General features: G+C 34.8%; 1 protein-coding gene across 2 annotated transcripts; it reads left to right on the top strand.

Annotated features, from left to right (window-relative positions):
• The first annotated feature begins 11,731 nt into the window (after nt 1-11,731).
• Nucleotides 11,732-13,741, top strand: LOC135211005 (uncharacterized). Of its 2 annotated transcripts, XM_064244021.1 has the most exons (4): nt 11,732-11,822; nt 12,623-12,700; nt 12,833-13,090; nt 13,293-13,741. In XM_064244021.1, exons 1-3 carry the CDS (start codon nt 11,817-11,819, stop codon nt 13,049-13,051), a joined length of 303 nt encoding a protein of 100 aa, XP_064100091.1. In that variant the 5' UTR covers nt 11,732-11,816; the 3' UTR covers nt 13,052-13,090; nt 13,293-13,741. The 2 variants fall into 2 exon arrangements, with proteins under 2 accessions (XP_064100091.1, XP_064100090.1); XM_064244020.1 differs by having other exon boundaries at nt 12,833-13,741.
• Nucleotides 13,742-14,559: the final 818 nt, after the last annotated feature.

Here is a 14,559-nt window from a genome sequence, read left to right as displayed (position 1 = left end):
CAGTTTATCTTTGTAAGTATTATAGGATTATTAGGCAATCGCACGTAACTGCCACATTAACGATATTTTGCAGGCTAAAGGGCCATATAAGTCACGTTCGCGATCCTTCAGCTGCTACATAACCTCTGTGCTCTGACCTGGTTTGCTGCGGTCACGACACAAGTCCCTGAAAATCCATTTCTATTCCGGAGTTACTGATTCAATCTACACTTAACGATCTTACTTTTCGGGCTCAGTTTTCTTTCGATTTTTTATTCTAAGAGAAGTTTGGTGGTGGCAAGAAGTCTTTTTGCTTATTAATTAAAAACATTTTTGCATCATGAACTACGATAGTCAAAACGATAAGAACGAGAGTGATCATAACTTCATATCCAAATTAATTCGTTCATGTTTTCGTAATTAAGTAACACGCACAAAAGGACGCTGGCCATAAGATGGTCAGACAAGAAATATTTATATAAAATAATCAAGAACTTGTACAGTTGTAGAGTTAGACAAGGAACGATAAATCAGATATTCCAGAAAAACAAAATCAGAGAGAGTAACGCTTGAGATACCAACGTTAGTCTAATATGTCAAGCATAACGCTAGAAATTAAAAGACAAAGCATTTCTAATATATATATTATATATATATATATTATATCTATATATATATATAGAGCAAAATCAAAACTTTTTAGATTTTTCCAAAGCGCCAAGGAATAATGTCCAAAGGACCATATTATAATCTAAAATGAGCGGCAGTTTCTCTAATAGTAATATTTATAGTTTTAAAATTTTTAAACCTTGAATGTCTACAAAAAATGTAGGATTCCAACTCCTTCAATGACACTGTCCCCATTGGTTAAAAAAGATTAATTTTAGATGGATGGCCCCAACCATGCATTTTGAATCATCCACTATTTTTTCACATTTGTTATTATTATTAATATCATTATTCATAATGCGCATACATTATTCGTGTACCAAGACTGGTCGATGTGGATTATTATTACTATTATATTTTTATTATTATTAAAGATGATGAATTTGAATACGTGTAGGACCCCTAAAATCTGCATTTCAGAGACTTTTCGACCCATCTCGAGCAATTCCCCAGCATTATAAGTAAAACAACATCATTACAATAAGAAATGCAGGATGAGTTTTATAATACAACAATGCAAGACAATAAAGGCATATGAAATGAATAAACAAAAAATGGTAACATCATATAATCAGCGACAGAAAAGTTCTAAAATACTACTACTACTACTACTACTACTACTACTACTACTACTACTATCTACTACTACTACTACTTCTACTACTACTACTACTACTGTAATAATAATAATTAAAATAATAATAATAATACTGTTATTACTATTACCATTACTACTTATTGCTACTACTAATAATAAATTAAATTTAAGATTATGATAATTTAATGAAAATTCCATTATATTAAAGATTCGCTAAATTATAGATAGGACTGAAGGCCTGCGTGGGTGGCGGAGCAGACAGAGGAATCATAAGATAAAATTTTGGAATTGTATTTGTCTCATTTTACCGCAGCCTTAACAGTGAGTAAAAAAAGATATTGACAATCTGAAAACCGCTCACCAAAACAGACCTTCAAATTACTGTGAATATTGGGGATAGAATGAAAACCTTCCATAAGAGAAGTTTCGATTTTACCCGAAATCCGTTTGAATTTATATCGATCTTAAGAACGCGTCCAAACCCGTTAGGACAGTAGGAATTTGAATTATTATTCTTAAAGTGATAATTTTCTTTCCTTTTCCTGCAAATACCGCAAGGAGTCCGTACGGTAAAGTAAACAGGCATATATTTCAGTGACGAAATTGTGAATCTCCATTGGAGTGCAAATCAAGGATTAACATCGCACACGATATGACATTCCTCTTGGGGTTTCGAGGTAAAAAATGCGCCGAATCAAGTTTTCTGTAAAGCGTATAAAGCTGTAGGTGCCGTGTCCCATGAAACTTTCAGCTATGGCCCGGTGGTGGCTTGTCATATAACACTGCCAGACGCACGATCATGAATAACTTTAACCGTAGATTTAAAAAAGAATGACTGAGGTTAAACGGCTGCAATCTGACACGTTTGATGATTGGAGCGTGTATGATCAACATACCAATTTGCAGCCCTCTGGCTTCAGCAGTTTCTGAGATCTGGTGGCGGACAGAAAAAGAGCGGACAAACAGGCAAAGCATCTCAATAGCTTTCTCTTAAAGAAAACTGAAAAAAAGAAATAAAAAAAAAGAAACAATACTTTACGGACTTATTGTCTCCAAGATCTGGGATATGCTTGAAGAGCGTCAAAATAATTGAATGCAGCAGAATAAAGCAGACCCTTCTCAAATACCGCAAATGAAGTACTTTTATTTTTTACTCTTTTAATTTGTTTGCACCAATTTTTTCACTGGATTCGCTCATTTCCATAAAAACAAAGAACATTCGTCTATTAGGTAGCTGTGTCACCCTTCGCGAGTGAACTTCATCACCGACCCACTTTAGACACAATGAAAGAAGCACTGTCGTCACCCCGTGTCGTCTCTCTCTTTCCAGCACTTCTCCGATAGCCTCTTTTAAGGCGACTGCTCTTCTTTTTCTTCTTCTTCTTCTTCTAATTGCAACCATGAAGGTGTTCTTCATTTGTGGTATTCTGGCTTACTCCGGTAGAATCATTTGCAGAGCGGTCATCAGCTTACACCAGTAGCTCGAGAACAACACTGAACATACAACGCAAGTGAAAATTTGTTGAACCTTCTCCGGATCTATGCAAACTTGTCACATCTGTGCAAATACAGCGGTCAAAGTAGATGAATGAACTGTTCAAGTCTTGATTGCTTCATACTTATGAAACGAGAAGATATTTACCAACTACATGTTGGTAGTTGTATTCATAGATAGAAATTTATCCGAAGTAAAGGAATGCGTTGATCAGCCTTTATCTTATGTCCTATATCAGGTGACATTGCTCTTTATTTAGTGTCGCCTGTAGTCGGAAATGATCTTTCCTTGTTGAGGAAATTGTCCCCTCTCACTATCGTTTATCGAGTGGAAGTATTGCGCGTCTGCATTCCTTTGTTAAGAATAAATCTTTATTTTAGTGTTATCACAGTAACACAATTCTTAACTAAATTGAACCAATTTCAAGTACTACCTCATAACAAGTTGAGAGAAATTTGAAGAGACAGACTCTCATGATAAAAATGCATAGCAAAGGGATTTTCAGTATAATCGTACTTTATGCAAAGACCAGAAAAGTTAACGAAATCACATAAGGGAACGGTACCCGAATAATACCTTTATCCTTTGCCTATATTTGAGCAATATACTCAAATTTCTGATATTTTGAGTGTATATACTGTAATTAATAGCCAGGGATGAGGACAAATAGAGAGAGGGTTATCGTTGTAAAGTTAAGGTAAATTTCTTGATACCAATAGAAATATTAGAATTTTCTGTCATACTCCCTGCACTTTAAAAGCAAAGGAACCAGTAATCATCTAGAAACTTTGTTAAATCATTAATTGAATTAAACGAAATACAAAGATACTTTCATATGATTCATCTCCATGTCTCAGGTCCTGGTTCTAGTTATGATGGTATCAGCTGCGTTCTGCTTCCTTTCTCCTCAGAGTGGCTTTTCGGACAGCCTCTTTGTAAGTTAGCATAGGAAGCTTTTATCTTTTCCTACAAGTAGTCAGTGGTTATGTAGTATATAAACCTCTCCCAAACATCGAAACGGAATCTTGTTCCTATTATCTGGATCCTTACTTATTTTGGTGATGTCCTCGTTTAGATTTCCATTGTCAAATATGCTATAAACGCAGCCATTACGAGTAATCATACAGTTTATCTTAATTTTTGCTATCTTAATGATTTGTTATACTCTGAGGAGCCATATTTACTTATCTAATCATCTGTTTATTCATTAAGCTTGATTATTCAGTCATGTATCCGTCATTCCTTTTTACCTACTTCACTGCAATAACACAATCCGACCTTCCAACAACTACCAGAACCGCGCAGAAGTCAAATTCCCCAACGGCGATGTCCTCGGTTCCTGGTCCCTGCTGCTTCCAGACGGGAACATCCAGACCGTCACCTAAACTGGAATCCAGGGCTTCCAGTACTCTGTAGTCTTTACCCCTACGGCCATACTTTCACCGACGAACAATTAGATCTTCCAGAAACGTTCAGTTTTCCAGGTACAGAATCCTGGAATGCTGTTCCCCGTGAGCTCTTATTCAGACTTCCAGAAATGAACGCCGCTAGACACTCCGCATTCCAGATAGGGAATAAAGGAATAGATGTACTCATCTGGAGTCTAGAAAACGAGAAGGCCCATTGATATAACCCTCATCAAAACCAGGAACTTCATACCGAACTCCATTCAAAACTTTCGTGAGCCCGAAATATACAATCCAGGAACCTGGAAACTAGGCATTTTTCCTTCATATTGCATTTTTAGATCTCAGTAGAATCATGTTTATTGACATTATTCCTTCTTTAATTAAATTATATATTTCTCAGAAATGTCATTATGAACAAAAACGTCTAGTACATTTCAAACTGCAGTTTCCAGCCTCCCAGGAGGTATAGTTCGATTCCATTTAGAAAAGATCCTCGTTCTTAATCATTTCGTCATTGCATACATTTCTTTTTTACCAGCGGCTCTAACCGCAAAGACGACATCACAACCACTCAAATGAGTAACCACTGATGTATATAATTGCTGTTGTAAACATGTTATTTTGCTCTTCGTGTTAAATATACTTTACGTAAATGAGTTGCTATTTCACTTAACCATTTCCATTCTGCAACATTTTTAACAAAAGTGAGACCATAGTCTTCAAACTATACAAAGATAATAAGGCTATTAGAGTTTTAAGGGTAAATAATACACACACACATATATATAGTCTATATATGTGTATGATATATATATATATATATATATATATATATATGTATATATATATATATATATATATTATTTATATTATCATCACATATGTGTGTGTATTATATGTGTGCATGATTGATTTGGTGTCGAAAAAATATGCACAAATATACATACATATGTATATGTACTTATGTATATATATATCTCTTTCCATATAGTATATATATAAATATATATATATATATATATATATATATATATATATATATATATATATACATATTGAATGTGTGTGTGTGTTTGTGGTATTTCCTTATAGAGCCACTGCTGAAAGGACATGATTATATATAATTATGTATATATATAATAAATAAATATACATGTATATAATATATATATATATATATATATATATATTATTATATATATATAATGCAACACTAGAGATGCATCGGATGTCTGAAAATGGGATTTGCAGATACGGACGCGGATTTCAATCTTTTGAATTTGAGGATGCAGATATTTGATGAGCATACCCTCGCGGATGCGGATACTGTGTACATCTTAAATAATTTAGATTTATTTAATTTTTAAAGACGACTTTCAGCAAATAATTCAAAATTATGTATTACCACATCATATTTGATGTATACTATTTGAAGGTAAAAACATAAGTGATACTCATGTATGTGTGTGTATACTTTCATATGAGCATACAAACAGTAACAGCAAAAACACGAACGTTTTAGTTGTCTAAGCACAAGGTTATCTCATGCTCATTGCATGATAAGGGTAACAAAACTCTTAGGCATTCTTCGTATGAGAGGGAGAGTGTGTCTTATGATCACAACTGCTGTAAATGATACAAAATGACTTAAACAAATATGCTTTAAAGCATACATGCTATAACAGAACTACTTTTAAAGTATATACTGTATGAAATGTGTAATTGCGTATCATGTATTCTGAATAATAAAACAAAAAAGCCTGATTTAGCAAAAAAAAAAAAAAAAAAAAAAAAAAAAAAACAACTTTTAGCTACATGTATGTGTATGAACTATTGAAAACTGAGCGGGGGGTGATATACTCATATCCGCATTCTTATACTGCAGATGTGTGTGTGTGTGTGTGTGTGTGTGTGTGTGTGGAGTTGTTTACAGTACAAGCAATTATAACACGTATCTGAAATATTCATCTGCCTTCTCTTAAAAACAGACCACAGACAAAATCATGGATGATATATGATTACATTTCTCAGAGAAATTCCCAGTGGGAATAAAATCTAGGATCTTTGTAAGGGATGGCAAGAGCTTAAAATGTCATCCGATCATATAGATATAAATTAACGTGAAAATACACAAGACCCTCAGTTAAATCGTTCATTGAATACAATGCAAGCTATGCTTCTGAAACTAGAGGCCAGTGGCGGACTGGCCAGGTTGCCAGCTTGCCCGATGGCAAGTGGGCCCCTTACACATGGGCCTTTTACACATAAGACCATGGAAAATTTCAATACTGAACAAATTCCTTTCTAAATGTAAGGTTATATATATATATATTATATATATATATATATATATATATATATATATATATATATAGCGACTTATGACTAGTTGGGCTCCAAGAGGCCCCTGGCTTAGAATATTACTGGTTATTGTCCATCCCACACAACAGATGCGAATTGCATGACAGTGAGGGAAAGTAAAGATTTATTTGTCACTAGTATATGCACCATGGTAAGTGAAATCATTTTGTGAAATATATAGGTTTCTATATGTCAATAGGAAATATCTTCAAACTCGAATATAAGAAAAGAAATGGCTATTTTTAGGGGACAAAACATATATTGTGAATTATTACATATATTATAATTATATATATATATACTATATATATAATATAATATATATCTATGTATATATGTGTGTATACTGTATATGCAGCTTTCTCTTTCAAAGAGCTGGGTAAAAATTCCTTTTAATCAATCAAATCTCTCCTCTCTCTCTCTCTCTCTCTCACACACACACACATACACACACACGGTGTTGTGTGTGTGATATATATATATATATATATATATATGTATGTATGTATGAGAGAGAGAGAAAACAACTCACAAGTATCGTACAGCACAGTACAGGTACGGAACACGATCAGTCACTGTTGTGAAGATCAAGGTATATAGAATAAGGGAGAGACCATTCTATATACCTTGGTCAAGATTAAAAATATCACGATTTTCGTTAGGGTCATTTAGGTTGCCATCTGTTGATATCTTTTACTTTATATAAGTTAACTAAGTATATATTACGCATATTAATACACGCATTGACACACGGGGACGATCCCTTATCTAAAGTGCATTGTGGGCATTGAAAATGACTATTCCTTGCAGCAACTGTGCAGTAGTAGGACTGCAGCGGCTCAACACGCCTCAGCCGTCGTCCACGGACACAGTCAGTTCTGTAGCAGTACAGTAATGTATTGACTAGTGAATGAAGTGTTATTACCTTGACTGACTTCCTTAAGAAGTGAGTTGCACTGATTTTTTTGGTAACTTGTCCTTTTGGTCTATCAGCATTTGATAGATCTTGCGAAGATGATGGAAAAATGTCAAGGAAATGAAAATTTAAAATTATAATTTGTGATAAGCCGATCCTTACTGTACTACGGTCTATGGCAAAATAAGTGCAATGTTGATATTGAAACATGACGTAGCTATAAGCCTCCAGGGCCTAAGCACATATTTCTTATTTCGCTGAATAAAAGGAGAGAAGAAGTATTGCAGCAGAGAAGTATTGTTATGAGAATTATCGATATCATAAAGATGTTCAGCAAACAAGCACTTCCTTCTTGAGGTCACAGAAATGAATCGGCCTTCACTTTAGATAACGATGTTTTGAATCATGGTAATTTTTAGCTATAGTGCAGTTAATGGCAAAAATATGACAGTACTATGGCAGCTCATGTTTTTTCGGTGCAAAGCAAGTCTGAGCAGAGAATGAAACGATTAGAACAACAAAGAAAGGTTCACAGTAAAGGTCGTAGTGGACTTGTTACATACCTGAGTAAAACAACTATAAACTATTTAATCAACATTATGAAAAATATGATTCAAGAAAAAAATGGGCAAGAAATTAATCAACAAAATACTATTCTATACAGGTTGATTCAACGCAAGATATTTCATCCATTGATCGGTTTAGTATTATAATTCGATATGTGCTTAAAGGTAATATCTATGAGCGACTATTTTCAGTTGCACCAAGTAATGATGGAACAGGACAGGGACTTTTCGATCTATTAATCAAAACGTTACAACGTCATAAAATTGACCCAGAAAAAATGCGTATCTGATAGTGTTTTGTCGTCATTATTTTGGGTCTGCTTTAGTTATATGACCCATACGACAATTCTCACTCTTACCTGTAGGTAGAGGGAAAGATGGTGTTTTAGTATTGGATGTAATATTTCATTTCTCGTCGCCGAGGTTCCGGGATGAAGGGCGATAATAAAGCAATATCTTCTTGCTGGTGTTTATTGGCTTAAACTACATTGAAGAAGGCGGGTAGTTGAATATACAAAATACAATAAGCGTATATTATAGAATCATAACAAACATATGAGCATCGATGCTCTAGACACAATAAGGAATCATATCCTGCATACATGAGGTAGAATTTATAAGATCGAAGCCTCTGTGTCGGACTCGATACTAACACAATAATAATTGGTTTATACTTATAACATTTACGCATTATGCAACACAGTGCAATAGCTCTGAACTGAACGTGTCTGCGGAGCTAAGATTTCCCGCGCTCGTTACATAAACGTCTTGCATACATAACAGATAGCACAGTATGGCTCTACAAGCTACCATGGGCAGTACAACTTTTTACAAAGTAGAATTGCTGTTGTGGCAGATCAACATGTTCATGTATGGTGGTATGCCCATGTTTAGAATCTAGTGATAACAGAGACTACAAAATGTTGTGTGCCTGCAATTTCCTTTTTCAATTTGCTTCAGAATTTAGCTACATTTGTGAAAGCATCATACCAGCGAATGGCTGTATGGATAGAAGTGGTAGGAAAACATCTGGGACAAGAAAAAAATGAAACGATTAAATAGGTGAAACTAGATGGTCAGGGAAACAATCAAATGCAGCAACAACTGTATTTAGATGCTTTGATGATGCTTCTGTGATTACTTGTGTGGATTTATTGGTATGCTTAACAATGATTCAAGAATCAGACAAGTTTGATGCAAAAACAAAGTATAAAGCAACGTTTTTCTTCAAAGTCTTGAAAAGTTTGAAACCATATTGACTGCATTTACTTATTTGTATTTATATGAAACTACAGCCCCTTTATCAAAATACCTGCATACCAATGGATTACGTATGTTTACTGCATGGAGTTTGGTAGATACAGCTACAACAAAGTGAAGGAACAGACAAGAACAGGTGATAAAATTTGCAATATGTATGATCAATGATAAATGCTATATATGTCTAAATTATTTGAAAGAAAACTTAAGTAGAAAACGTATAAAGAATGCAGGCTATATGTATCCTCTTGATTTTCTTTACAGGTTTATTGGATTACATTTTTAGTTTGCAAACATTTCAAAATAACACTACTTTACATGTCATTAAACTTTTGGTTAGAAATTGAACTAAGCAATTATGTATCTATATTTGGTATTACTTTACATTATGTCTAGGTGATTTTACACTTATTAGTAAAAAAAAAAAAAAAAAAAAAAAATAAACGTTCCAATAATTTGTCTTCTGTGTTTCCAATGTGCATTTTCAAAATATTGTATGTATTTGTTATGTGAACTCTATTATAGTATTATGGCTGAGGGTTGGAGTGGGGCCCCCCCCCCTCTTTTGTCACCTGGCAACCACAATTTTTAGACCCAGTCCGCCACTGCTAGAGGCTGCATCATTTTTGCGGAGTTTTATTCTCGTAAAGTGAAAAAGCTGAACGGAAACGTTTTGAGGAAAAAACAGTTATTTTCGTAAAGGTAAGTATCAGCGGCAAATGTCATTTTTGAAGACGACGGCTATGTGGAATAAGCGATAGATTAACAGAAATAAAAATAAAGGAAGAAACGGCGATGTTCAGTTTAAAGGAATTGAAGAATTAGACAGAGTAGAATCTTACACCAAAACAAATGAATCGATTAAAAAATACTGAGATCAAGTAACTCATTAACTGATAACTCTACTAGAAGGGCAACGGTGTGAGGGTAGATTTCTGAAGGTTGATCTCCAGGTTTTATGCTTCTGTGACCTTCAGAGCTAACGCATCGATGCACAGTTTACACAGGGGGAAAAAATTGTTCTGCAACTTCAACTTTCAAATAAATACTTTCGGTAAATGATATAACCAGCATCTTCAGGTTCATCTTTACACAATAACCGTCTCGTTTTCCTCCCGTATCCTGACACAATAGGCGTTTCCAAGTCACGTTTTCTCGGTTTATTCTGGTTTAGAGTTTTAAAAGTCACTGCAAAAGGAACTTTCTGTAACGCGATTGAGGGAAAGGGGAACTAGAATGAATTGCATGTTTATTTCATATTTTGTTGATTTTAAAGGAAAAAATGTGTCGCAAAAAATATCCTACTTAAATGATCATGTTTTGAATATAATAAATTTTCTACAAATACTGTACTCGGAAACTACTTATGGGAATGACCATTTGCCTTCATACTTACGTTCATCAGAAATATAACTTCTCCTAAATAGGAAGCGTTCACTGATCAGCTATAACGAACAAAAAAGAAAAAAAAACATAGCCTTCTGCTATCTCCTTGGACTAAGAAATGTTTTACAGTTTTCCGCTATGTCATTGTTACACATACACACACACACACACACACACACACACACACACACACAAGGTGAAATGCCTGGCGTCCAGCGCTCAAGAAACATGGAAAACATAAATGAAAACTTTAAGCCGTGAGGATCAGATGACACTTTTTGTCAGCGCTGCTAAGTCATTTATAGGAGGAAGATTAGTATATTTTTAGTGCTTTTGTTAAGCCTTGACCTATCTACTGAGAACGTTCATGGCAGTTTTCTTTGCTTTCCTTCACTACCTTTATTTTTTTGTCATTTATCAGAAGTATAAGACCCTTTTGTATTATATATATATATATATATATATATATATATATATATATATGTATATATATATATATGTATATATATGTATATATATATATATATATATATATATATCTATATATATATATTTAATGCACACACACACACACACACTATATATATATATATATATATATATATATATATATATATATGTATATATATATATATATATATATATATATATATATATTATATATGTGTGTGTGTGTGTGTGTGTGTGTGTATAAGGGTGTGTATGTGCTTGTGCAAATGCACGCGTGTGTATATGACATTACTCACAATACGCACAAAAAAAAATTGGGATGGACACATGCATACATGAAATTATAAAGAACTGAACTGAATGCAGGTCTGCAGTAACAAGATAGCTTCGCTGTAAAATGTAAGAAATACTAGATACATAGATTAGCAGAGTTGACCTCTACTGGCAATATACCTGTTGATGTCATTCTTACGTAAAGAAGAGGAAGTAAAAAAAAACTGCTGTTTTCGTCCTCAATAGCAAAACTTGTTGATCAAATCCAAATCTTTGGCAAAGGGTAGTTGTGATACAATTGGGCTGGGCAAGTGACCTCTGCCAGGGTGTTCCCCCCCGCTCTAGTTCCCAGCAGTATATATAGAGGAGCGTGAGTGCCTCTCACCATCTCACTCCGCCAACGTCTCTTCTCCTTCGAACAGCTTCCTCCAGCTGAATACTCTCGACCGCCATCATGAAGGTATGGCATTATCCTCCAGGGTTTGGGAACTCTGGAGGTGCTATCTTCTCCCGCGGAAGTGTTAGCTCACGTGATTCTAGCTTGGGCTTCTTATTCCGGTCACAACTACCCAATTCAGAAACTCTTGTATATGGTTCTGTTTCTGCTCTTGTGGAAACGAGTGCTATTGGTTTGTGCTTTAACAGCATGGAGAAACTTGGAGGTCCTTACCTATAAGTTTTTACCAATTCTGTCTAACCATTCGTCATTCTTACAAGGAGATAATGTATATTTGTATATTTTTTTCTGACGTCTCACGTTCATATTGAAAAATCCTTTATCTTATTTATAGTATTTTTTTTTTTTTGCATAAAATTGATCTTTTTTGAAATGTTGAAGTTACAGACGAATAATAATGAAACCTCTTCTCAAAGGCTCGAGCAAAAGGGAGTTGAAATTACTTTTGGGATGATCACTAGTCTTGTGAAGATCAATAGACCCTATCTTTACTCCAATTATGAAATATTTGGAACTTTCAGAAGATTTATGTGACAAGTAAGAGCGATGACCCACAGGCTGTAAAGCATATACAAATTCAAACTGCAGATGCGACTTCATGCATTAATTTAAAAATCACGAAAAATAACGCTCATCTGCATAGACGCCAGAGAATGAACTAAAAGAAATTAGCATTTATCTCCTAGATTTTTTCCTTTCCATCTTGACCTTGGGAATCATAATGTTCCCTTTTACGTTACAATGATGTTAGGTTAAGAAAATCATTACGATGCTAACAACTCATTTTCGCCCCTTTGCTTCAGGTCTTAGCTATGTTGATGCTTGCCGCTGCTGTCTTCAGTGCTCCTTCACCCCAGGGTGTCCAATCAGATGGCCCCTTTGTAAGTATACTAAATGTAGAAAATTCCTATTTCTAGTAATCGTCAAACAGTCAAATAAAAGAAACTTACTGTAATCTTTATTTTCAGTCGAAATATTTAGGAAATTTGGTAACCTTCCTTGTCTTATTACAGCCGATTATTCCCTACGAATTTGCCTTCGAAGTCGCCGACCCCCCAACCAACAACTACCAGAACAGAGCGGAGATCAAACTCCCCAACGGCGACGTCTTCGGTTCCTGGTCTCTCTTACGCCCTGACGGAAACATCCAGACCGTTACCTACAATGTCACTGGAAACCTAGGCTTCCAGTACTCTATAGTCCTCACGCCAACTGGACAAGTAGCAGCGTAAACCCAGTAGGCCGAACCACCGTAAAAATTATTCTCAAAGGTAAAAATCCCCAAATCCCTGCAATATTCTTGAGTATTGCCAGTTTATCTTCGCTGGGTACAACTGAAATGTTATAAAAATGGAGTCTAATTAAGGCTGCGAGGGAATATTTGTTTAACGCGTAGTACCATAAATTGGCTTCTTTAATCGAGTTCATTTAATTTGATTGGAATAAACGGGCTTCATCTTTGGCCGAGAACAGATTTCTGTACAAGGAGCCTAGCACCATCGTAATGATACCTTCATGCCGAATTCGACTGTGGATTAGGAGACATGGAAAAGAAAACATCTTTGGAAACTGGAAAAACTTCGCGGATGGGCCGTTCGAAAACTTTGCCAGTCTGAGCGAGTCTTGGCCTGACACCGAGTCATAAATTCCTGCAATGCACCCGTCCTTCATTTCCGGTTTTCTCAGTTGAAGCGAGACATCCCTTTGAAATATATCGGACATAGCGTCTGATTCATACTTGTTAAGTTAGTTGTCATTTCATGATTCATTTTCTTTGCATCTTACTCCAGGAGGTAAGAGTCCTGGTTGACTCTCCTCTTTCATCTTCATAATTCTTGTCTGTTTATCAAAGATATTGACATGTTATTGTTATTGTAACAACGGGCCTATTGTTTTCAATACAAATATATCACATCTGTGTCCATGAAGTTTTGAAATATCCTCCTATTAACATTCTATGACAAGAGAAAAGTCATGACAAATGTTATTCAGGTATTTTTTGAAAATATATCTTACGACTTTCACTTGCAAAAACAGCCTTATAATTTATATGGAATAACTGAAAATGAGTAACTATTGATGTAGGTAAATCTAGTAAAACCAAAACCAAAGACGTTATAAGTTCAACCTAGAGGATTTTTGGCACTATTGCTATTTGAATAGTGAAAGATGCATTTAACTATGCCAGAATTTGCCAATATAGTCAATTATTCATTCAGTAATTCTAAATGCATGACTGAATTATCATTTCAACTTGTATAATATATAATTCCTAACATTTACCATTTTAGAGCTGTAAGTTACAACGTTTACGGACCCGATTATTACATCTGAAAAAAATCACCTTGTTACTGAAGCAAACACCTCCAGCCACTCTGGAATCTCATTTGATACAGATATCCAGCTATTATGGCACTGGGAACAGAACATCTTAACCGGATTTGTGTAATTTCAGATATTGATAAAAGCAGAAATCCCGGTAAAGATTTTTGCGTATGGAAAACAAATACGCTTTCGCCATTATCTCCACTTGAATGATCTTGATACGACGTGGGAAGTAATCTGCTGATTGTAACTGACTTATGTATAATAAGTTAAAACGGTAACAGCACGAAATCAGTCAAGTTTTCTTTACTTCAGTGATTAAGAGTACGTTTCATATATATAATAGGTATTTCTTATAGATTTGCTGACATTCCTGTTTTAAGGGAGTACTTTGGGATGATACTACCGTCCATAA

This window comes from Macrobrachium nipponense, chromosome 4, assembly GCF_015104395.2.
Source record: "Macrobrachium nipponense isolate FS-2020 chromosome 4, ASM1510439v2, whole genome shotgun sequence".
Classification (NCBI taxonomy): domain Eukaryota; kingdom Metazoa; phylum Arthropoda; class Malacostraca; order Decapoda; family Palaemonidae; genus Macrobrachium; species Macrobrachium nipponense.
This window is presented reverse-complemented; position numbering and strand designations above follow the sequence as displayed.